This window comes from Melospiza melodia, chromosome 4 (genome assembly GCF_035770615.1).
Source record: "Melospiza melodia melodia isolate bMelMel2 chromosome 4, bMelMel2.pri, whole genome shotgun sequence".
NCBI classification, from domain to species: domain Eukaryota; kingdom Metazoa; phylum Chordata; class Aves; order Passeriformes; family Passerellidae; genus Melospiza; species Melospiza melodia.
In genome coordinates, this window is record NC_086197.1 from 88366535 (window position 1) to 88393466 (window position 26932).

The window sequence follows — 26932 nt, forward strand, 5'->3', positions numbered from 1 at the left end:
ATGGGAGCAGGAGGCAGACAAAGAACAGAAAGAAAGCAGGCCCACATGTTTCATATAAATAGCTCCCACTTCCATTGCTGCCAGTGGATGTGGACTGGCCTGAGAGGGAAGGTATTTTTACACCTGAGTACAGAATGAAGTGGGAGGCTGGGAAGAATTTGCATGGCACTGGGAAATTGCATATCCAAGCAAAACATTTTGGCTGTCTGCTCTTGCTTGTCACCTCTAAGTAAGTGTCAGTGCTTAGCACGTGATCACCAACTCAGCCTGCACTGTGTCCTGTGACAGCACTGGGTGGTGAGACAGAGATCCTGCTCTCAGCCCAGGAATCTCAGCTCCTGCTGGGCAAGGTACAACAGGCAGCTACACACACAAGGGGTCTAAACAACCAGCCACAAGCAGCTGCTGTGGTCTGAAGATCTGTGTAGCTAAGCAGAGTAAGGAGAGACTACATCAAATGTGATACTTTGCATCATCAAAATGGATGTCCTTGAAATGGGCATGAAAGCACCTGAAAGGACCTAGAAGCATGGGGAGTGTTTCCATCTGTCACTGCAGTGGCCAGAAAAGCTCAAATTCCAGTTACTCACATGCTTTTAGAGCTTTGCTGTGGCGCTGGGACATCCTTGCTGCTGCTAGATTTAAGAGTAACAAGGATTGGGCAGTCTGGAGAAGACACTGGTTATGAGATGGATAAGCATTTGCAATGGCATGGCAAAGGCTCTGGCATTCAGTGGCTCCAGGAAGGCAAGATCCCAGAGGGAGAGCATTAGAAGAGGTGAAATGAAAAATATCTCAACTAGAAAGTGTCATGGCACTTCTATAGCTACAGCAGCACTTATGGCCAAGTAACTTGTATGTACGTGGATGTTAATTATGTCATTTTACAGGACAACTTAGACAGCTGCTCTCTCTGTGACCAGTAATTTATTTTAAGAGCACCTGGGCTGGAAACATATGTTTTTACCAGCACTTCCCAGAGACAGATAGAGATCTCAAGTGGCTTTGAGCTCTACAGTGAAGATGTTTCTCTTACCTTGCTTTAAGTACTTCATTGACTCTTTGTTCTAGCTCTAATCTCCTCTGCCGTTCCTTTTCTAGCTCCTGCCTTAATGTTTCAGCGTTTGTTTCTTCTCTCAGCTTCCTGAGCTCCTCCTCTGTTAATTAAAGAAGAAGATAAAGATTTAGTTACCCTGAAGTATTTCTATACAAAATTTGAAAATCTAATTATGACAGATTCGGTGTGGGGGATTTTTTTAGCTGTGCTATACCAAATATGTTCACCAGAAAAAAAAAAAAACAACAAGTATTCAAGGGCTAGACAGACTTCATAAAAAGCACACAGCTGTATCAGGTACAAAATGTTTCATTACAATTGTTAAGCAAGGAGAAAAATAGCTCCAGTGTTTTCTTTTCAAGATGCAAAATAAGCCCTTGGTACAAGCTATCTTTACTTAAACATGACTTACTCTTCATTCCCCAAAGAAATAATCAGCAGGAAAGGCTGCCTATTGCTAAATGCAGTGATCATAACAACAACAAAAAAAGTATCTGTTTTCTTCCCTCATGTCTGTGGGTGGAAAAACACAAAACCATAAACTCAAAAGAAGTTATATGATGCCATATAAACCCATGCCTATCAGTTCCTGGCACTAGGTCAGAGGGTGCCTCTATGAGCCTCAGCACCTTATAATTGTAAGAAAGGGTTGTGAAACAAGAAACTAAGTTAAAATTTTTACACTTTTCCAACGTTTTTGGAAAAATGTAAAAACTACTAACTTCCATGTAATAATTATATATACATATAAATATAATCTCATATTTACTTATACAAACACATACACACTCTCACAACATTTTTCACAAGAAGTTAGTATCAAGTATGTATAAGGCTTCTTTGTGGCTAATTAGCCTTGCTTTTTGTCACTGGCAGTGTCCTTGCTCATGACCTTATTTTACTCTAGAGCTAAAATGGGGTCGCTATTACTGACAGCTTTTCCCAGCTAGGCATACATGAGACATGGCCAAAATAAGATTGGTAATCTCTCTCTTTTTTTTTTTCCTTTTTCTTTTTAAACCAAAATTTACTTTACACTTTTTCTCTGGTATGATTTTTAAGCTCAATTACAACAATCAGTAGCAGAACAGCAGGTGTATGTCAAGTTTACACCAAACTAGAACAGAAACTACTTTCTACTTCCACTACCATTAGAAGCACAATGGGTTCAGGCTTTTTACATTGTTTTACAAGACTGGAACACCATTTTATACCCTCCAGAGGGTTGTTACACAATGTCTTTTGTTTCTTCTCACATACTGCCTTCTAAATCTTTCACAGTCAGAGGATTTTGGTGTGTGAGCCTCACTGACTCCAACCACCATGGTTCTTGAGAAGGTCTGAAGCCGTAGTGCAAATGTCCAGAGGAAGTGATGCGCTCTCCATGCCCTGCAGCAAGCCCTGTGCAGGGTGTCCAACCTCTCCATCTGCTGATTGTCCTGCAGCAGAGCAGGAGCCTCGGAGCACAGAATTAGGAGAGATGGGAAGAAGACACATGACTCAAGGGGACAACACTATGGCTTCCACAGTAAGGCAACAGCTGAGCTCCACCAAAAAGAAAGGAGCGCTGTTACCATCTCCCACTGAGAGATGGTGACCCTGGGAAGAAGAGCTGGAGCACAGAAACCACCACGTTATCCCCCAGAACTGAAACTGAGAACCCCCAAGGGTGGGGCAGGGCAGTGTCACTGGGGCAGAAGGTATTGTCTCTCTTGTCAATAAATGGAAATGTCACTGGGGCAGAAGGTATTGTCTCTCTTGTCAATAAATGGAAATGTCACTGGGGCAGAAGGTATTGTCTCCCCTGTCAATAAATGGAAATGTCACTGGGGCAGAAGGTATTGTCTCCCCTGTCAATAAATGGAAATGGCACTGCTGCAGAAGGCAGTGTCTCTCCTGTCAATAAATGGACAGATATGGATATAAGGGCAGACTTCTTCATGGGGCTGTTGCTAATGACGCATCCACAAGGAATTTTAAATCCAACAAGAAAACTAAATTTGTAATTAATTTACCCAACTTTCAAGGGCTTGTTCCAGAACAAGAGCCTGCACACAGCTGAGGGGAAACATCTGTTGCACTTCAAATGCACTGGAGCTTGTGCAATATCATGAAGATATCACAGAAAGTTCCAAAGCTTGATAGAGACACTATCTTCTCAAGACCATTAAAGGGAAAAAAATTCTTCATTACGCATTTTTAGTTTGATTAAAGAGGAAGTGACTATGCATTTTGTGTACATAAAAAAACCACACACATTATAAATTAACCTCAATGTCCTTGAAAGTCAGATTTTCCAGCTTCCTTAATTCCAGCTGTTCTGACTGTGCTACATCTTGTACCAAAACAAAACCTCCAGAAATTGTATCTCTTGTCCTCCAAAGAGGACAAGCAGTGCCAAATATTCTTTATGGAAAGAGGCAGAGTTAAAGGGTGCACAGTGAAAGAGGCAGAACTCCTGTAAAACAAACAAAAGAAAATACAACATCCAATCCTTAAGGACTGTCATAGCTTCACATTTCAGAGCATTTCCTAACTTTCTCATACATGACTGCAATTCAAATCCACCTCATCAAGCCCTTAAAGCAGTACTTGTTGCTACTTTGGCAGCAGTGTGGTCTGGCACTGTAAAACCTTCGTGTTCAGTTAGTTAAATACTCCTGAGTCTGCTAAGCAACAGGAGCCACAGAGAGGGGAAGGGGGGGAAGTTCTTCCTTGCTCTGTCCCCTGAAATAATCTACCACTTGGCCAAGCTGAACTGCACTTTTAAAGCAAATTTCTCTGTCCCTGAAGAGCCCTCCTGCAGAATGACGGAAGCTGGCTACAAAGAGCAGAGGTCACAGACCCCTGAGAAGAATACATAAGAATATTTCACCATGGTATCTATCCACTGAGTTTTGTAGATGAATACCCTCCATGATGCTGAGAATGGAGAGCTCCTTGGATTTCATCTTCAGTCAGCCAAAATTCAAACATCCTCTCCCCTCTGCACACACAAAATGATAAAACATGAAACATCAAGCTTCAAGGTTCCAGATTAATCAGTTTCCATAATTTCCTGCCCAGGCACATCCATCATGGCTCACTATCTCATCCAGGGCAAGAAACATTAAAATATTGCTGGGGGCTCAGTGCATGTCTTAGCTGGACACTCAGGTGAAGTGAGCAGCCATGAAGGTGACCTGGCTAGAGGGGGGAATTACTAAAAGAATAAAGTGTCTGCTGAAATACTGACAGAGAAAATGCTGCTATGCCTGGGAACTGGACCTGGGAACCAGAAGTATTGCTGAGAAGTGCAGCTGGCCTCTCTGAAATGCACAGCCTGGTACCCAGAAACCTGAGACACCCTGAGATACCATTGGGAAGCACAAAAACGAGGAAACACAACAGCCACTTATCATCTGAAAAGGTGAAAAGTAGCTCAAAAACAGGGAAAGCATCCTGGGGAAGTAAGACTTGGTAATTGCCATTGGCAATTACCTGCAGGAAAAAGAAACCAGTCTAGAAAAATAACTGGCATGAGAGAACAGAAAACATCATGTGTTGGCTATTCTGGGTGAAATATAGAAATTAACAGCATCTACTGGCTGCTGAAGTGGTACTGTCCTACACTTCCTTATTTCTGTCTAATATGACTTAAATTTTTATCCAAAACAAAACTTCTCTCTCCAAGAATTTTGCATACTGCACAGACTTTTCCTTTCCTAAACAGGATGAACGCTTCACACAAACTTTCTAAGAGATCTTGAATCCTCACCCAGGACAGTTTCCTCCAACATCTGGGAAGGTCTGGCCCATTCTGACATCTGTCCAATAAGCTGGATACTGGTAATAATATAAACATTTGTAAATGTGCACATAAATAATCCATCATGATTCCATTTTCTGTGGTTTTACTGGAAAGCTTCATTAGTGAGAAGTTTGCAGTAGCCTGTAACAGTATACACATATTTGGTTGCTGCCATACTATTGATTGTTCCCAGGAATTTGTAATAGCTCAATATATATTTCTATAAATATACACACACACACATATATATATTTGAGTTATAAATCATACATATAGTTGCTAGCCATGATTTTTGTCACAATATGTAATAAAGTAGAGAATTTAGAGTAAAAACCTCCATGCCCTAGAGTCTTAGAGAAGCCTATGAAGTCAGTAATAACCTCTAAATACCTACACATTGGGTAACTGTAGGTTTTGATAGCAAGTGTGAGTCTGAAAAAAATGCTTTAGAAGCTCTCTAGCAAAGTCAACTCGTGTAGAAAAGCAGAACAATATCTGGATGCTACTGCTCTTTTAAAATGAGCTATAAAAGTCTGTCAGACAAGGCAACATTGGTGTTTCAATGACAGTAATCACTACACTTCTTATTGCACTGCAAACCCTAGGAGAATTGACCCCATAGTGAACACCATCATCAGTGATGTATCTCACAGGTTATCAAAAAAACTTACCCATTCCAGTTTTTCTACAGCATTTTATCCTCTATGAAGTGTTGGAACTGAACTCTTAGGGTTTGACAACTGAAATTGAAAGACTTAGCATTTCAAAAATCTTAGCTGATACCATGAAACTGCTACAAGACAGCAGCACCCAGTGTTTTGTTGCATCATCTTACAGCATCAGCCACTACAGCAAATGAAAAATTTCAGTTTGCTCCTCAGAATGCTCACCTGTAAGAAACGTTCTGATAAAAAGCACTTTAACACCCAAGTGTTTAGTATTCAGTATTTAGTTCTGGTGAGACTGAACAGAATGTGAGTAGTGTTTAGAAAAGAAGGATGCTACATCAGGCTAGCAAGGCGTGGCAGAATGTTGGATTTCTAAATCAAAACTGCTTGTGCAGTAAAGCGGATGTTTCCCCTAATCCCAGGATTGGAGGTAGATTAGGGAGCCTCCTCGTAGCTGTTTTATATAATACCATTTATTCCCAGACCTACAGGTATGCTGCAAAATCCCCCTCTGGGACAAAGTGACCAAAAATTTATTTCAGAGCAGAGCTAGAGACTGCCAGTCACTGTTTCTAGCTACCTGAATTCAGTCTAGTGTTAGATCTAAGGAATTTAATCTGAGTTAAAAACTAGAAACAGCAAAAAGCATGTGTGGAACCCTGTTATATTTACATGGGGAAACACCAGTACTTAATAGGACAAAAATAACCCTTCTACATCTATGTTAATCATGGTAAATCTCCTTACAACCCTTTGAACATTGCTAGGGTTCAAGCATGTTATTTAATTGTTACTAAACACATTAAATCCCAACCACACACTTTCAATCGGGATCTCACCAGTTGTGCTGATGGAGCTAGACACTGGGAGCTGTCCCCAGGGCAGGCAGCTTCCACCCTTGCCAGACTCCCAAATCCTACAGAAAGCTAAGATGTTAACTTTGTCCCAAGGTAAACCCACTATATGACACTACTAACAAAAGGTCAGGAGTCTGAAAGCATCAGATATTTTTATCATCATAGACACTGAAGAGATTTTAGTCGTCACCATTAAAACCAGCAGCAAATGGCAGTGCTGTGAAAGCATGGAACAGCTCCATCACTTATGATAAAGCAAGGACAAACAAAGAATATTGTCTGACCAACAAGCAATGATGGACGAAGAACCTGCAATGGAATTCCCTGTTTTTTTCCTGCTTACACTTGCTCTGGAATTTACATACTCCTCTGAAGACATGGTCACAGTTCATAGCTGTAACTAGATAGAGCTTAACTGTGCATTATTTGTTCCTGTACTTCTTCTAATCCATGATTCTCCTTCTCCAGGGCATATGTTTTTTCCATCAGTGACTTGAGCACCATGGAGACTGCCAAAGAACTTATCATAAATCTACCCAAAAGATTTCAGATAAAACATTACCTTTTGATCCCAGACATTGTGAGATATTCTACTTCTCTGCATGCCAAATGCTTGGCAAAGTGCTTACTAAAGCCATCACTCTAGCAGCTCCACTTCATTAATTCTCCTTTCTTCCTTGAGTCACCTCTTAAGGTCATGTCATCTTTCATGCTTGGATTTCTACACTTCACTTGGGAATCCCAAAACTCACTGCTTAGGAGGATTACTCTAAGGATTTTATGAAGAAGAACCTAAAAATGTCCTTTGTCAAAATGGATACCAGTATTCTAGCTGTCCATAGCTCTTCCAGAGCTGAACAACAACTGGTTTAGAAGAACTCCTCTTTTTTGTTTGGGTTTTTTTTTGCATTTTTGAACACCTTGATTTGTCAATTTAATGGCTTTCCCTTGTGGTCAGGCCTCTTGCTTGTTTGCATGAATCTTTCATAGAGCAAAAAAAGATTTTCTAATAGGAATATTGGTGTCATAAAAAGCCAAAAGGCAGACAGAATCATTAAACATTAAGTATCTTTACTTAGTGCATATCCTTCCCTCCTCTCTGCCCATTTTATACAGGCATTTGGTAGAGTGGAGAAGTGAAATGCATAAATATAAACCCCACATTTTCAATATCACCTTTCTCCAGCTAAGTCTGCACGCATCAAAACAAAGAAGTGACCTGTCATTTTCAGAGCCAGTCATGCCAATCTCCCTTTAAAAACTTTAACACAGCTTTGGCAGTTAAACAAAAGTTTTTTGCTTTGTTTTGTTTCCATCATTCCTTTGTGCTTCCCTTTGCTCTTCCAAAGACAGAGCTCCTGCCCCAGTACTCAGACTAAGCAGAGCTTTAGAGGACCAGATTTTGAGCCTCTTTGCATGTGCCTACAGGCCAGGGAGCAGTGTGCTCACAGGGCTCCTGCTCTGCTGATAAGAAACAAGCCAACTCTGATCCAGAGACAGGGGAGGGAAGGGAGAGTCTGAACCAGCATCCTCCCTCAGACAGTTAATATTCACTGGTACTCTTCTCCTCACCTGAGCAGCAAGAGTTTCATACAGAACGATCTCTTTAATGTGATGAGGAAGATGGATTTACAAAACACATCATATTTTATAAAGTCTTCTTCCTCTGTGCAAGCTGTTCCAGCCTCCTCTCTCACCATTCCTGTCATATCCTACTTGGAGTGGGTGAGGTTAGAAATAACTAAGATGCCATTGCTAAGGTTTGTACAAAATCATGATGCTGACTACCAATTAGTAACTTTACATTTACATTTAGTGCTTTCAGTGGAGCTTTTTTCATGTTGTAATAGACACAGACCTGGATCATTTCCCCTTCATTAGGGAAGGATTTTAAATTACACTTCCTGAAAACATAGCTTACTGATACAGACCCCCTTCTCAAAACATCAAGTGGAAAGTTTTCTATTGCTAGATACACTTAAAAGTTCAGCTTAAAAGCAATGAAAAATACTGCTCCTCTATGAATTTTCAGAAATTTCAGAGAATAAAAATGCCAGAAGTGTTGCAAAACCCACCTAAAATAAACAGAGCTGCAAAAATGTTGTCATTACTGCAGGAATGGTTTTCACTCTGTGGTTTTGGCAGAAGTGAAACAGTCTATAAATGTTGAAATAACGTCTGGCTTAGGAATAGCAGCAGGCTCTTCCAAGGCTTTTGTGTTACTAAGCTGAGCAGGGAAATGCAGGTTCCACATGGGGCTCCCAAAATCTCTGTCCCAGTTACACACAAGGGAGAGGCACAACAGGGCTGACCTTGCCCTGCCTGGGTTATCACACCATCTCTGCAATTAACGAAGCCAAGCTGGGCACCCAAAAAAAGGCAGAAATAGGCACAGCCCACACACATAACACAGTGTGTAGGTGGGATCTGCTCAAGGCTCCACAGCAGCTCCAACAATACATCCCTCTGAGCACCGTGCTGCATTTTCTGTGGTCCATCAGCCTCATGAAAGGCAGTGTGACAATACAGGACTCTGCAGCATTTGGGCATCTTCACGTACAGCACCATCCCCTCCATCACCACGTGCATCCTTTGTGCAGTGGCATGGGCAGACTGCACAAACCAGGTTCAGACCAACGATCAGCCTGCTGCTGGACTGGCATGGAGTCACATCCTGTCCCTCTGCCCTGGTCTCAGGAACCTCATGCTCTGGGAAGACAAGCAGAGAGTGAGCAAAAGCCCAATCTGCCTCTTCTACCAGTCAGAGCAGAGTCCCTGAAGATGAGAAATGGAGATCTGAGTGCTCATTAGTCTGTATTGAGGCCTCCTGACCCTCAAACAACTGATCACAACTGCCTCTTCCAACAGTATTTCCAGGAAAATGAAGTCAGAGTTTTGGAGGGTTGTTTGTATTTTTTTTTTTTGCCCAGGAAGGCTAGAAATGAACTCAACATACATATTGAGTATGAGAACTCAATGTACACATTAAGTATCTTTGGGTATAAGCAAAACCTTTCCTACATCTCTTAAGAAACTTTCTGTAGTTTTTGAGAAGTCTCCCAATCAGAAGTCAGACCTAGAAAAACTTTAAAATTTGTTAGGAAGCAAATGAGAGCAGCTCTAGTAAAGAGACAGCACTACAGCACAGCCTGGACTCATATATTTTGACTGTGTCACCTCTGGGTGCCCAGGATAAACATTAAAGATTTCCCAAAAGTCACCACAGGCAAACCAGTCTTCATCAGAGGAACTCTACAATCTCAAAAGAGACATGTAAATCTCCCAGGGATACATTCTTAGCGCTAAGGAGTCCGGGATTTTAAACTGAAAGAAAGGAAGTTTAGAGGAAGGACTAAAGGATGTGAGAAACCCAGGGTAAGCTCCAGTACCACAGCACCCTCAGCACTCACCAGCACCAGCACACTTTATTTCACAGCCCTGGTGCAGCATCAGGATCACCTGGCCAAGGGCTGACCATGTAGCAAGGAATGGCCTTTATGGCCCACAGCTGGGATTTGTGTCTCTCAGATAAACACTGAGCTGCTTATTCTCTTGCCAGGGTCTCCACCTGCTATGTAAACCAGCTCAAATCAGCTCTAGATTCTGCTTCAAGATTTCTGAACCTCAGGTTCAGACTACAGGCTGCTATATCAGTAAGAAAACAGCAAAACCAATGCAGCGAACCTATTCTTCTGCTCCTCTCTAGCTCTGCTACTGCAGCTGGTGTGACCCTCATATCAGGAGAAATTCAACAGAAGGTGTCCTGACACAGTTGGCAACTGGACTCTGGCCCAGCTTCACTGCACAAAATGACTGGGACTGTTTGAGGAGGTATTAGCATTTCTGCACACAACTGTACTCTTCAGCACAGGTCTTTTGCTGGTCAGCACACACTTGGCCTCTGAGGTTTAACACTTTCTAACGTGCCAGTTCTGCCTGGGAATCATGTATGGTTTTCTAGAGCTCTATTTCCATGAGGTCAGTATTCTTCTAGGTTGTTCTTAGAAAGAAGCATCAGGTCATTTATATCAGAAAGTGAAGTGTGAACCAGAGAAAATACTGTGGAGTTAGTCACATAAGTGGTTCAAAAAGGCACAAGGATGAACAGTGTGCCAGAGCAGAAATTTCAATGGGAAAGCAACATAATTCCAACTTCTTTTGTCATGTGGTATAAACATCATGACTGAGACCACTGATTTGGTGAGACCTTAAAGTCTCCTGCCACAGACTGCTGTGTGGCGTGGAATGCACAAACCCTTGTGGGAGAGGATTCTATTTCCTTCTAGTACTCCTCATCCTCATGTGAGGTTCCTTTGATTTACCAGCTCATGACTAACCCTCTTCTCTAAGAGTCATCAGGTTTATTCACTCTCAGCTGGTGCTACCAACTCCTCTTTCCTGAGCTGCTGAATTCCACATTGCAAAAGGCCTGAACACCCTTGAATTAGAATTAGCTAATACTTCATGTAAACCACAGGATGCATGTGTGCTTACAAAGCACCTTGTGGCACCAGGACAAGAGCACTGATATCTCCAAAACTGCCCTCTATAAGCAGGCACAGGACATAACAGGAAGCAAGGTGTTTGCCTCAAACAAAAAAGATGCAAAAGCAGAAAGATTGTTTTGTTGGTTGTTTTGTCTTTCAAATGCAACAACAGCAGGTACAATTTTATTTTTTGTTAAGATACTAGGTTTTGAACTGGAAACACTAAAATCACTACTAATCTTAGCATATCAATATAACTGCCCTGGGTCAGTAGTTGCCTTCCAAAACTGAGCCCTTAACTAGCCCAAGGCAGTGTTCACTTGTATTAAAAACTAGGTTATAATAACAGGAAGTCCTTTAGAAATAAATGATTCTGATTGGCCCAGCTCCAAGAAAAGCTTTTTCCAACCACATGCACTGGAAACTCCAGCAGACTAAGCCCTTTGCACTCTTCATTCAGCTGCTGTTACAAGATTTCTTCTGAAGGAACCCACACCAGTACCACAAACTCAACAGGCACATTTTCAGCATTCCTATAATAAGGCTCAGAATGAGCCATTAGATCAAGAGATTAGGACCATTCCCACACAGACAGGAAAAGCAACTTTAGCCCCTTTAGCTGGGAGAATCAGATGATCCCTGCCCCTTGCTTAAGACATTATCCAAGATCCCATTCTCTGCATGCCTCACCCTCCTGTCAATCCACAGCTTAAATCCCTTGCATTTCCAGACACATTTCATTTGCATTTACAGCTCTGCACATGCTAAGCAATTCCTCTCCATCTTCACATCTCTGGGTGTTTAGATTACCTCTTTGCTAAAGAAGACATTCATCTGGCATCTCAAATGTAGATATTTTCCTTAGAGACAACAGCTTCTCTCCATACCTACTTGCTCTGGATATCCCCAACAGCTCATAGAGGCTACAGTGAGGTTTGGGATGTGTTTCACTGAATGTGCTACTCAGCCAAAATGCACCCACTGCTGCTGCCTACTAACAGTTGAATGGAGTTTAGAGAAAAACTTTAGCACCTCAAATTACAGACCCACACTGACCTGCACCTGTGTAATGTACGTGTACATCATACATGAGATAGAGCTGAAAGGAAATTTCTCCTCCTTGAACCTCCTGCCTGATGACATCAATACAAATAAAAGTCAGAATCAAGCTGATAACAAGTAGAACCACAGCACATTAAAAAGCAAATGCATGAAACTTTATATATTTCCCTCACTAATTGCTTTGGTTTTTGCATGCCCAGCTGGAGGAAATGGAGTACGTGGACATGGCAAACAATATGCAAATTCACTATCATAGCAAGGTGTCCTTAAGGGATTCCATAGTTAAAAATAGTATGGGAATACTGCAGAGCAACTAGCCTTCCTAAAAACACCTACTGTATGGAAATACTGCAGAGCAACTAGCCTTCCTAAAAACACCTACTGCAGCAACAGGATTTAAAAAAAAATAATGGCCAGGCTTTCTTCCAAGGGTTAACTGAAGTGAACAAACTGCACATTTCAAGAACGTTTTTTTCTGCAGATCATTAGTTCAGTTTTGGGAAGAAAACAATAATGAAGCATTTCTAGTATCAAAAATCCCAAACCAACTCAAAAGAGAAGTAAAAAGGAAAAGTAAGAACTCAGGAGCCATACGCAAAAGCTGAACTCCATCTTCACTCCAACTGACAAACATGGTGACCTATTTCATCCCAAAATTTTGAACAGAAAGTGGCCAAATAAGGGATAAGCTGCATTTAACTTATTTCTCAACCAGTTTATGACTCTTACTCTTGTTTTTATGGACAAAGGTACAAGCAATTTGTCAGGACAATGCTGTTATTACACCTACAGCTAACATCAGGCTGTGGTGAAGAGGTGAGGGCTGGAGACGCTCCTGGCTGACTCAAGGCACCCAGCTGAACCACCCCACTGGCCTGAACCCCCAAACATCTGCTCAAAGTTTATAGAAAGGGGTAAACTTTATCCTATTTATCCTTCCCCTTGGAGTTCACTGCAAAGCTCTGTGCAAAGGAAAATTCAGCTACAAGTAACAGTTGATCAGAAGGTTTTCAAATAACAGCAGGATCCTGAAGACTACCAATATTCACAATATTCAAACATTTAGTTACTGTAAGAACATTTAGTTCTTACAGTAACTAAATGTGTGCCCCATTTAGTTACTGTAAGAACATACTAAGAAGGAGAATGGATCAACCAGCCATGGAAGTGCCTGGGAGCTCTACCATGTTTTTACATCAAAAAGCACATCCCACTCCAAATCAGAAATCAGTTCTGCTAAGTCCTGCTGCTTCTGGTGTACATTAGATTGCATCAAGAAATCACAGGTGTCCAACCTAGCCTAAACACAGCTGTGTAACAGGGGCTTAAGCAAAGTATCTTTGGGGATGGAAGGAGTACATGGTAACTCTGTACCAAATAGTTAAATAAAATTCAAGTAAATCACTGAAACTAACATGGCAAGTCAAACAGATCTTTCAGTTTTTACTTGACATTCCAACCATGATACCTCTTCCAGGTATCAGTGGAAGCTGACAGCAGCTTGTTATAAATTCCTGCCCAGTCTCCTTTATCAGGCCTCCCTCTTATACACATCAGGGGGAAAACATATCAAAGAAGTATTGCCAAGTGAAAAACAAGTCACAGAAAATTAATGACAAATCCTTGAGAACAAGCTGAAGATAAAAACCTAAGTCTTGTCATTGGATTATGGCCTAGAAATTGAACAGAATCTATAGTCTTGTTATTTCTACTCCTTAGAAAATATCTGACAAGCTTTGAAGACATAAAAACAAACCTCATACTCTGAAGTTCAAAACCAAAATATTAAAATGGCCATTTTGGGAAGTAACTGAGCAAGAATCCTCATTAGTTTATTAGAGAGATCTCTACTTGTATCAAGTTATTTTGTTTGCTGTTTTTCTGTTTTTAACTATCCTGTCTTAAAAATCAACAGTTCAGACCTGCTGAGATAAAATCCCCAAAATCTTCCAGCTTCCCCTCGCCATGAATGACAACTTTTTCTCATTATACAAACATATGTACACATATATAAGCATCAACCCCAAAAAAAGCACTTTAAAGCTCCAGACATTCTTCTCTGTATTTCCTACACCACTTACCAATAATACACATCATGTTAAGAGACACAAGTTTTAAGGTGCATTATTTGTTGAAACAGCTGCCACGATAATGAACTTGTCTCCCCTTCATAAATGTCTTCTTAGCAACTACTACTGGAAAGCAAAACACCTATTGCAGGCACATGAAGGTTGACTTAGTTCTAAGACAACCTGCAGATGTCAACATCAAGACTTCATCTACGCAGCTTTTGTCACACAGTGAGTATGTTGTGAGGAATGTAATGAGGAAAAAAATACCCAAGTGACCCAGAAACCCTGGGAATGCTTTCAAGTTCTTCTTAGGGAAGCATAAACCCATGTGCTATCTGCACATCAGCACACCTCAAAATTCTGATGCCAACTCCTACTGTTAGAGAAACATTATTTCAGAAGTCCAAAGCTATTCCTCTCCACAGAGCATTTTATACTTACGTAAAAAGTGTTTTTCCAGTAAGGCTATTTCCAGGTGACCTTTGATCTCATTCAGTCTGTCAGACTCTGTTCTGTTAAAATCCTGGACTCCTGAAGCCATGATGGTGGTCCCTGGACCAGCCTATAAGAAAGCCAGAACATACTGAAAGTTCAGAAGCATTCTTTTGTATGTGTGTGCGTGTCATTTAAATAGATCAACTGATTTCTGGGGCAGTAAAGAAACAAGCATGTATTAACAACTCTACATGCCTCTTTCAGCATCAGATTACCAAAATAAGTGAATGAAAGCTAATCAAATGTGAATTTACAGAACACACTTCCGCAAACCTTGGGAAGCCACAGAAAACAAGCATTTCCCACCACCACCCTCACCAGTTCTACTGCATCATCATTTAATCCCTCCTTCTGCTGACTGAAAAGCCATATTTATACTATTCCTCTCCTCTTCCCATAGAATGAATGGTCAATGCTACACGCTAAACATAACACAATTTAAACATAATCTTGACATAAAATTGTGAGGCCAGCAAAAGTAATAGTTTTCTAGATAATCACTGAGCTACTGGGAAACACATATTGTATATTTTAATATCTATCTATGGAATGTATAATTTTTAAGATCTCTCAGCAAGGAAGGGGCTCCCCACTCCCCCACAACAGTAACTCTCTCAGTTACTGCAGAAGGATGTTGTTGGTGCCCAGGAGCTCACTCTGGCAGGCCAGAAGAGCAGGAAATCAGAAGATTGCACGCCTCAACAGATTTTACCAGCACCCCTTGAATGAACTCAGCAGAATACTGAAAATACTGCAGAAAGCAGGAATTAAAAAGCAATTTGATTAGTTAGTGAGACCACTGGCAATGTCCACCTCCATGAATTAAACACGGAAAAACCCCAGGCCACAGAGCAGAAGGCAGGTGATGCCTTCTTTCTCTCATCAAGTGGGCATTTTCAGACAGCAGGGAAAAGGGTGGGTGAGGGCATCTCCTGGGTAATGGTTGCCAAGTGCTTGTGTGCAGGCCCCACCAGGTATGAAAAATCTGTCTATGAGAATTGCAGGAGTTTCTCTAGCAGTTTATACTCAAAACCAAAGGGGTAGATTACAGAAACCTACCTCTCAAAAACAATCTCAAGACAAAAAAGGAATTTATTTACGTATTCTGACTATTTCCCACTCCTTTTCTGAACCCTGCAAACATACAGGAACTGCATTCCTTTCAATCAAACATGGTTAAATGTATTCCTTGCATACATTTAACCATGACAGCTTAAATTACATACATATATAAATTCAAGTAATGTACAGAAGACATTAAATTCAGATATTTTCTATGTTTTAGGAAAGATGTGCAGAAAGCTTACTGACAGCAAAGTACTTTCACAATTGGGATTGATTTGTACTTTCCAGATAAAACAGTGTGGAAATAGCTGTTAAACATCTGTTTTCTTGTTTGAAACTCAGTTTAAGAACAGATCCTGAGTTTAAGCCTCAGAATCTGTCTGTGCAGGCATATCAGCAATCTGTAGGCAGTCACTGCCCAGCATTCACCTAGCACCAGCTCCCCACCTGGGCTTGCTGAACACAGAGCCAAGCAGAGATGGATGCTATTTCCAGTCCCCCAAGCAGCACACCCACACACACTCTGCCAGTGCTGCTGGCCCTGACGAGGAGCAGGAGCTGTTAGCTCAGCAGCAGCCCTGGGCTACTTCCCATCTTGGAGCTGGCAGGAATCACAGCACAGCAGAGAGGGACAGGGCCCAGGGCAGCACTCACACCGGGAGCTGCATCCTCCTCGCCATGCCCACGTTTCCCCACCACTGCTGCCTTCAGACAGGAGGTGCAGTGAGAGATGCCATCTGCAGCTGCTCCAGACACTGCAGAAGATTATCAGAGACTCTTTTCAGATGAGCACAGGATGCAAATTGACCTCTCTGTTGATCTCTTATCTACAGAGCTGGGCTGTATTTATTTACACTGCAAGATTTAGTGCTATCACTTGCCAGACACTTGGAGAGCCCCAAGGAGGATGGTGTGGCTGAAGCTGAAAAGCAGCACCCTTACAACATGGGCAGGCACAAGGGAAGTGTTATTAAAATTCAGACTGCTGCCCAGGTGTTAATGCATGGCCTTCTGTACTGTACACCCACATCTAGCACACAGGGACAATCTCTGCTCCCAGCACGCACGATTTCACAGGGAGCTGTCTGAAGAAACAGTGCCACTGCTCAAATATTTTATTGATAAATAAATAAAATCACATTCAGGACAAAGACAAAGGTGCTGTACTCAAAAGGAATGGCCTGAACTGGGCATCAGCCCCGTGCTTAGACAGCAGCTGCTCCCCATCCCTGGTGAGGGGGGACAGGAAAAGAGAGGGGCTAGCAAGTACCTAAGCATATTCAAGTCCTCATCCTCACTGAAGGTACTCAAGATGTTTTACCCAAAGATGTGCTACATTTCAGAAATATGCCTAGAGAACCAGGTCTGCTTTTGCTTCTTCAGAGCTGTTGAGTGAATAATCGAAGCCCAGGATACCTTAAGTGTGCCTCTAAGGAAGAAGGAAAGAGCAAGAGGTGCACAGCACTGGGGAGAGTGATACCAGTTAACATGACTCATTCTTAGAGTTTCCAAATACGTTTATCTGCTAAAGCATTGGACCTAAGCAGCCTGACATCCACAGACAGATTAAAACTCAAAAGGTACACGCTTTTAAACTAGCAACAAAAGGTTAAAATGACCTTCTAACTTAGAGAGGAGAAAAAAAGAGAAAGAAAATCCACTGAGTTAAAACGTAAGGCTGCTCACTAGAATACTAGGAGCAAGATAATGTAACTAACATGTAATAATAAAATGGCTTATTAAGATACACAGTGACACAAGTTTGGTGGTGCACTCAATTTCCAAAATTAACATCACCGCAACATTTTATAAGTACTATTTAGAAACATGCAGAAAAATTGAGGATGCCCAAGACAGTGATATAGAAAACATTTAAACAGATGTCTCTGTCACTGAAGCTTTTCCCCACACCAACACATCTAAGAAAACAAGAAATAATGCCTCTACATTTGCTGAAGGTCAACTGCTTGCCTCTGAATTCAAAAAAGTCCCTGTGTCTGAAGCTAGCATATCTGGCTCAATTCACAAGTTAACAAAATCCTTGTATTAATTCCAGTTTTATCTGGGTAAAGGTTTCTCCTCTCTGCTGCCTCTGTTTGACAGCTCTGGGACTCAGGCTGGATTACCTACACTGCCCTGTACAGATGTCCTTTCCAGTTTCTGACTCACAGTAAAAGCCTTGAAGGCTTCCACAGATTTCTGCTTTTCCTTCTGCCTCTCTAGCTGTGACAGTATTTGACACAAGAGCCCTCTTAAAAGGTTGGCAATCGTTATTACTTAGCCAAGACCATGAGAAGAAGGCAGTAGTGCCTAGGAACACAGAAATGCCCGAGGTGAACACACAGACAGAGGGGTTAAAGGAACATTTCTGATGACAACAGACTGCCTGCAACCCATCAGCAGAGCTCAGGGCTGCTTGTCCAAGCCACATCCAGCTCCAGATCCAAAACCCGCATCTCCTCACAAAAGCATTTTTCAAGCCATCTGCAGTTCAGGCTTTTCATAGCAGCATTTCCCAGCCCTCCCTCTCCAAAACCCCTCCATGCTGCAAGCCCTGGGATTTTGTTCCGTGTGCTGCCACTGCTGCTGTACAGCCACAGAAAGGGTCCCAGTCACTTCCCAGCTAAATGGATCTGTCCTCTCCACTTGCAGCACAGCACCTCTTCAGTATCACACAGAAACAAACTGCCCAACTCTGTGCTTCTAATTTCCTTCCACAACATCATATGTATGCAGATGACTTTTGTCTAGGAATATCTCACAAAATGGTGAAGTTTCCTCAGAGAGGAGCAGCTCTCAAACACGAAGGATGGGGAGCAGTGAGGACACAATATGCCAGTGCCAGGGGCAAAATCCTCCACTCAAGTCACTCCTCAGAGCCCAGAAAGTGGCTGGGACACAACACAGGGAAGAGATAGTTTAAAATAGAAATTTTTAACTTGCATTCATTTGAGGAAAAAAGAGAAGGGGAGAAATCTTCAGCAAAACAACAAACTACACAGCTTGTCTTGTGAAGTTCTAGCCTCCTGAGTTTTTCATCTGACACTTCATGTGCATTTTCTCACTTCAAATTATGAAAGGGCTCCCCATGAATGATGCAATTACCTGCTGTAAGAAAAGGAAAAACTCAACAACATTGCATAAGAATGAAAGCATCTGCATGAATAGTTAATTCTTAGTAGCTATTCATGGAAGCATACCCATACTGGCATCTTCCTAAACCACAACTATATTCTACATAAATTTTTAAAAACCTACTGCTAGCCAGGTTCAGAGGCTTTAACTTCTTAACTGTAATGTTTGCATCGTGCTTTATACCTTCCAATCCCCGTACATGTGATGACCAACAGAGCAGCACTTGAGGTTTTAATTGACATGTGTCAGGGAAAACCAAGCTATACTGCAAGAGCAATTAATGTTTTCTGTACCACAATAACTCAGATTTAATCCTAGCACACTGGCAGGGAACTTGCATAAGTACATTAGACTGCTTCCAGTACAATATGCCAAATACAAGAGAGCTTTACCAGCAATTCTCACTTCCAGGTTAGTGCCAGCTTACAGGTTTAAACACAGTTTGTTCCTTCTCTGCTCCATGAAGGGGATGTGATCTGTCTGCAACATGTTCATTCATACACCTGCAAGTAGAACAGGATCTTGTCTCCCCTTCTGTACAAACAGGAAGGGTAGCACTGAATAGAGGGGACTTTAATTACTGAGCAAGCAACATTGCCTCAATTTCTAATGTCACAACAAATCACATGCTAATTGTTTTGGAATGGACCAGGTTCCTCCCTCTACCTATTTTGCAATTGTGGTGATTTTACAAAACAATGCAGAAAGAGCAGTGCTGCATGGAGTGTCTAATACCCTTGCCTTAAAAAATACCAAACAACCAGAAATCTAGGAAGCCATTCAGGAATTGAAAGAGATATTTAGCAGAGAGTTAAATTTGTTAACCAGTACTGCTGTCTTGGCAATGATCTGATCACAGCATCCAAACACCCACAGGGACCTAAGAAAGCATCTCCTATTCAAGGCATATCTGGTAGCTGGGGCACTTAAATGAGAGGGGGAAACCCACACAAGCAAGCAGCCAGACTGTAAGCTGAATCCAAACTAGTTCAAAAACTCTTTTTTCAACAAAAACTCTCAGAAACCACTGAGAATTCAAAGGAAAATATAAATCCTTCCACCTCCAGAGTCCCTGGACCAGGAGCTAGCTGAGTGCTTTACCCAGGTTAGGATGTTTATTATTGAACTAAATAGGTACAGCTCAGTTTAAAGATAAAGAATAGGAAATGACCTTATCTGGCCATCCTTTCTGTCTTTTCACAGGGTATGAATTTTACATGTGTGACCTCAATAAGGCATGTGAAGTGTTGGGACTAAGTGCCACTGAGCAATCTGTGGCCTGGGACTGAGCATTCACTTCATTTGCTGCAAGTGCAACAGAGGATACTGCTCCTCCTGGCAGATGGTCAGGGCTCTGCAATCACAAGCTTTTATCACAAGGCTTTTTACTCTGCAACCTCCATTTGTATCAAGCTTTTGCACTCGTTTGTCAAGTTCAGACACATACCTAAAGAAGAGGCACATTTTTAAGAGCACTGTAAACCCATGAAGGGTTCTTCACTCATAGATGCACTGTGCTGTTCTAATAGACAGAGATCTTTTCTTGATGCCTCCAAAATGAATAATACACCAGACAGGGGCAGGGGAGGGAAGCAGAGAGAGGCAGAGATGAAGTCTTTGTCTAGGGAATAGCTGACAGTGAAGATGCAGATAAGGGGAGTAGGACCCTAGTTTTGGGTGCTTATGTTCAGTTCCAAGCCACCAGCCTTGCTCTTTCAAGACCATGAGTTCTGTACCCAGATTTCAATAGAAACCATGAAGGAACCAAAGTGGATCTACAGATACATTGTAGATCCCGTGTGATAAGGATCCTACAGATCCTTTTCAGATAGATGTGCTTTTGTTCCTTCTGATCTACAGGATCTACAGTAGATCTGTAGATCACGTAGATCAGAAGGAACAGAAGCACATCTATCTGAAAAGACATGTAGCCTAACTTCCATTTACACAGAAGACTTGCATTGGTTTTTGTGTGCTTTCAACGGTTTCCCAAAGGTATTAAACAGGAAGAAACCAATAAGATTTGGTTTTCCCATGATCAGTGTAATACAAATATAATACTAAGTTGCTTACAAAGCCTATAAAAGAAAAACACCCTGCACAAGCAATTTAAGTTATGAGTTTTAGACACTGAATTAAAACCATTTCAGGCACAACTCAACTATATAATCTCAATAAGAAACAGACAAATAATTCAGAATTGCACTGTTTACACAACCTCAGACACACTACTTTAATATTGATTTAAGTATATAAGCATTACTTTCTTTACTCTTGGCACCTCTGCAGCACAGGGGTTATTTCTTCTCCCTTCATTTGAGGGATGGGCAGCAGCACTGAGTGCACAGATGCCTGTGAGGGCCAACTGTTCATCTCCAAAAATTCCCATCTGAAATTTATCCCTTATATGTCAGACCTTTTTCCTCATCCCAATTTGCTTATTTTGCTCATATCTGTAACACAGCCACTGCTCTTAGACTGTTACAGCATCACCCTGGGTTTGGAGCTCCCAAACATCAGGAGCAGAGCGAAACAAGGTTGATGCCATTTCTGCTTCCCTCTCTTTCTTTCTCCCCAGTTTTAAACAGCTGCCCTCAGCTGTATCCAAGGACTTGAACCCAAGGACCACAACAGCCTAGTGCAGAACATAACAGCCAGAGAGCAAATGCTTCTCCAAGCTCCCTTCTCAGCACACAGAGCTCAACCTTTTGAGAAAGCAGATACCATCACTGCAGATGTGCAGCTGATAAGGCTTTATTACTATTCAAAACTACAAGTTTACCTTGCTGTGCCCTCAGCTGCCCTCCATACCACCCAGGAGCTACTACTCCCCTGAAGAAATACAGAAAATAGTACCTGGAGTTTAAGGCAGATCTTTCTGTAGCCTCTAGCTCTGCCATCCAGACACTTCTGATTAAATACAAAAGGCATATGTACCAACACCAAACATAAAGCCTGAAGTTTAATGAAAAGAAGCCAGTATTTACCTACAAAAAACTCACAAAATACCACATTGGAAGGATAGCATCAAAGATTAGTCCCAGTATTCACAATACTTACATCTTAACAAATGACAAATGTCACAGACATATTTTATGAAAAATCATTTCATTAGGATCTTTTCTCCTGAGAAGCTTCAGCTTCTCCATGTTTTGCTGCTTTGGAATGTGATTTGGAGAACTGTTTACCCAGCATGTGAAATTGTTTTTACTAGATGACCAATGACAGCCACCTGTGTCGAGGCTGTGAGCAGTCAAGATTTTATTATCATTCCATTCCTTTCCTTGCTAGCCTTCTGATTAAATCCTTCTTCTATTATTTTAACATAGTTTTAATATATCCTGTTGTTTTAATAGAATATATATCATAAAATAATAAATCAGCCTTCTGAAACATGGAACCAAGATTCTCATCTCTTCCCATGTTGGAGTTACCTGCAAATTCCACATCCGGTGACCTCGAGTGAGGAACATTACCACAGATATATGTCTTCAGTAGAATAAGAGCAAAGGAATAGCATTTAACAGATTTCCTTGTCTGAGAAGCTTGAGGATTTCCATATAACAGACTTTATGTGACCAAAACATGCTCTGTCATTACCACCTGTTTGCTCCATGATCATAGGAAAAACATTCTGGCAGAAAAGCTCTCTATAAGCAGGACTGTATGCAGTACCATGAAAGCCCACTTCAATTTAAAAAAGATAAGAGCTACAGAACTAGATACAAGCTGCCAGCCCCAAAGGAGATGCATAAGCATATACAGTTTAAAATCTTTTAGTTTACAGCTTCCTGTGAGCAAGCCCCATGCTCCTAGCCATGAGCCTTCAGACATGGGGATATTTTGGGGATAAAAATTGCACAGGAAGCTTTCAAATGGTGATAGAAGTTCTGAATTCCAAGCACCTTCCACAATACAATTATATAGACAAATCTAAAGTAATACTGTGGCACTCCAAGCTCATGGATCTACAGCCATTTCTTAACACTTAAAGAAGGATTTTTTTTTTACTTTTTTAACAAATATTTAACTTTTCCTTAAGTAATGTCTTTGAAAAACATAGGTGCGCTTTGGTGCTTCTGCTAATAAGCACCAAAACGTTTTAGCAGCCCCTTCACAGGTTTAAACCAGCTCTAACTGCATGGAAGCACTACTGGTTATAACACTGCAGTGGAGAAGAAGCTGGTGTGACCCTCTAACACCAATGAAGCAACCAGAAGTCTTATCCTTAAAGTCCTGGATACTGTCATTTGAGCAGATCTGAGCTCCTCAGGCTGAAAAGTTGCCTTTTCTCTTTCAAATGTTCATTAGTAATCCAACAAAACAAATAAAAAACAGAGAGCATCCAGAAGCACATCCAAAGTTAACAAACCTGTCAGCTCACAATATCTAAAATTAGAAGTACGGACAGGGAACTGTAGTATTGAGAAATTAATTGATCTTCCCACAAAATGAAGGCCTAATACTGGAAAGTTACTTCCTAGCCCATAATCTTCAAGTTTTACAACCATTATATAAGGATAAAGAATTAGTAATTTCTGTTATTTTTCTGCCTGAAAAGTAAATAACATAATATAATATAATGATACTAATTTGAGTACTCACAGGGTCTCTCAACTCTTCATTATCTCGAGCAGATGTTCGAGGTATCTTCACTGGGATTTCATCTCCACATTCAGTGTCTGAAGCATTTGGAGACTCTGCTAAATCAAGGAACTCATCTCTCTTGTGACCTCTGAACCTTATTTTGTCCAACTTCTTTAGCATGTTCAGCACTGCACTTTTCTGCTTTACCTTAACATGACGGTTGGAGTCTCTGCAAGATCAAGAAATCAAGAGTATTTTAGAAAGCTTGCAATAAATCTAAAGACACACATTCTTATCACTAACTACTCCCAACCATCTTTCAAGTGCCTTCCTGCCACTTGAGGAAAAACATGCTTAGCTTCTTAACAGGAGTTTTTTCCACAGTGTAACAGATGCCTGGTTTAGTTTGCAGTAGTTGATCATTTACCTTCTTCCCAGACTATCATGGCCCCTCTCTCCTGGCACTTTTTAAAGCAAGTCAGAATAGGCAGAAAGGAACAACCTGCACTCCAGAGAAAGATTAGGAAGTCAGTTCCTAACAGGTTACTAGAAACAAAAAAAGTTTAGCTTATAAGTCAATATTCTTCAATTTGTGATGCTTCTAATCAAAGACAGGAAAATCCACCAAGCTTCACAACCAAGTTTTAAATTCCCAGACAAACTAAAGCCAAAGAGTAAGGATGTTATCCTATCTCACTACGACCTCAGGCTAACAAAACAAAGTACTATGGGTTTACTGAAAAAAGCCACAGATCCAAGCAGAAGATTTCATGAAAAATTAGACAGCTGAAACAGACCATAAATCATATTCAAGCACACTGCCAAAATCCTCAAAATTACCACAACTGACAATCTTGTATACCCCTGAAATTATACTAGGAGAAGCATTTTGCTTTTTAAAAGACACCAGAAGAAAGTTTAATTTATGTGCATAAACTCATTGTAATGGCAGCTTTTCAAGACACTGCACTGTATAATGTCTGATTTAATCCAGACTTGCCAAACTGGTCCCATTCAAGAAATCACACTCTGTACCAAAGGTGCCAAGCTTCATCTTAAAAAAAAAAAAAAAAAGCCAAACCCAACAGTTAGTTCCTTGACCCTGTCACTCCTGCTCTGTCAATTTATAACAAAACAGCCACAATCATCTCAGCACACAGAGATTCATCTGGAGGATGATGCCATGCTCTAGCAAATGGATTTTTAAAAACTAGAGGCACTTGTTCCTGGTACCACCCTTTTGTCCTCTATGGTCAGCACTACCATCCTCTTCATTAGAAGTCATGCTTGGCTTCATGGCACATCGTCCCAGACACTGGTGTGAGATGGAAGTACAAAGGTAAATTCAGACTCATGTCACTTCAGGAGTAAAATAGAGAGCAAAATACAAAAACCTTTTGCTACCACAGCCTTTGTACCTAAGGCAATTCTCACCTCCTAGGACAAACCTCTTTTCAACAGAGCTCTTCAACTTTCCGTATGGATTTTCCACTTAACCTAACACTTTGGCATTGACTACTCACTCCAAGTTCAAACCAGATCATTCCCTTCAAATATGTCTTAGTTTGCACCTCTGCCAAAGTTTATTAGCACCTTTCAATTAAACACAGAAGTTTTAAACCAATACAAACCCCTTACAGTACAGCTGGCAAAAAAAAAAACCCACAAAATTCTTCCTTTATCAGCGATGCTTAAAGTTTCAACTTGTGTTTAATCTATCACTTATAGAGAAACACTTGTGGTAACTCACACCAAGGTTATTTTCTAAGAACAGCTTTACTTTGAAGTTCTTTTACTTGTCAGAGCTATGTTTAAAATAGAAACACTTCTTGCTCATTCATTGACTATTTGATGAAGAAACTTGTCAGCTATCACATCCAGAAATATCTCTAGGCCCTACTATTAATAGCAATTAGGGAACAAATGGTATGAGGGAAGTTTAAACCTCTGACAAGCACCAGTACCATTGTATGGTTCTCTCTCCCATCACAATGATCTCCATCTATGTTCAACCAGATTTACATACCGTGTAGGAGACCTACAGCAAAGCAGCTGTAAACCAAATCCTGTCTGCTCATCATCCATGCTGCCACTGCTAATGATACAGCAGTGCATGGAAATAATAAGGTATGGAAGAGTTATTTCTTTTCTGGAGTGGCTGGCAGCCCATATTGATGGAGGACAAGCATCCATCCCACGCCCTCTCTATCCCTCTCAGAAATGGAGCAGTGAGTGCAGATGAGCACTGCTGTCCTGGACAGAAACGGGAGTCCTCAGCATTGTCCTGTTACAAGCACATTTATCCACTGCTCCTCAAAGGACAGGGCTGGATCTGGACATGTTTTATAGCCTGGTATATCCAGTACTTTCACAGATGGTTCAAGATGAGAATTCAGCTTTCCTTCCCCTTAGCATAAATTTACATTCACTTGCACACGTAAGAAATGAGAGGCATCAAAAACATCTTGAAACAAAGCAATCTCCAACCCTTTGAATGAAGACTGAAAAAAGCCACAAGGAAGTGAAGAGGCCCACTGGCATAACTGCCAGGAATGGGCATCATTTGGGGAAACTGAGGTCCTTTCTCATCCTAGGATGGCTCATGCATTTCAGCCCAAGGTCACAGAATAACCTGGCCAGCAGGTCACCCATGAACACATTTATGGTATTTTTTACTCACAAAACTGATGACTTACCCCTATGTATGTTACCACTCAGCCTTTTAAAAATGCAAACCTTTCTTTAAATTGCTCCACTGAATGAAGTCAGCATAAATTCTGATTGACAGGTATGTCATGAGGGTCAATATTTCTAAAGGATTATTCAGTAGGTTAACCATTAAAGGAGGACATAGTAAAGAACCACACTCCAAGCATTTCTGAAGCGCTTGAAGTACAAGAATCTGGTTTATAAAAATATCTTCTCAGTTAAAATTTAAAAATAATAAGATCATTTTGTCTAAAAATTGTTTTGCATGTACCAGGTTCTCAAATTACTTACAGTTACATTACATTAACCTAAGCAGAAATGTAAGCTTGCCAACAAGCTCCTATGAAAACTCATTATCTGGCCTCCAGCCAAATGTTGGATCTAAGACAGGCTTTTTATGTCAGCAGCCTGTTCCTGCAACCAGTAACTTTTTTTTATGCTGACATTTCAGCAGTTTCACTAGGAAAAAAAAATTCTTGGAGATTCTGTATTCCAACTGACTTGAGAGTCAAATTTAGGCAAGCTTGGGGAAGCTTTTGTAAAATGAAAGACCAGAATCTGATCTAGAATTAGATTTACTGTAAAATACAGCAACTAAGTATCAAAACACTCCTTTCACCATCATAGCTATTCATCCCTCACCTTCTCCCAGCTACCCATCCTGGACCCATCCCTGGGTGCCCAAACACCCATTCTGAGCCCAGCTGGCTCAGCTGTGAGTTTCTGGGTGTTTCTAGTAACTCCCCATATCCACCACATCAAAACCACCAAGCAACTCTCTGCATGTGAGGAGCTCAGAGTGCAAAGGCAGACCCACATCTCACTCTGCTTTCAAACTATTAACAAATATCATAACACTCTAATAAAAATACAAGTATTTTAACTCCATGCATTTTAAACACTGCCAAACATGCATTTCCCAACACTGCCACACACGTGACAGTAATC

The 26932-nt window shown here is 41.1% G+C and overlaps 1 protein-coding gene across 2 annotated transcripts in view; it reads right to left on the reverse strand.

The window, feature by feature from the left end:
- GRAMD4 (GRAM domain containing 4) overlaps window positions 1-26932 on the reverse strand; it is a 75390-nt gene that overhangs the window by 27811 nt on the left and 20647 nt on the right. For both annotated transcript variants that reach the window (XM_063155453.1, XM_063155452.1), the window contains exons 2-4: window positions 23294-23504; window positions 14435-14555; window positions 1037-1157 (exon numbers count right to left, since the gene is read on the reverse strand). In XM_063155453.1, the coding sequence (XP_063011523.1) occupies window positions 1037-1157; window positions 14435-14555; window positions 23294-23504 (453 nt within the window). The remainder of the gene's footprint in view (window positions 1-1036; window positions 1158-14434; window positions 14556-23293; window positions 23505-26932) is intronic.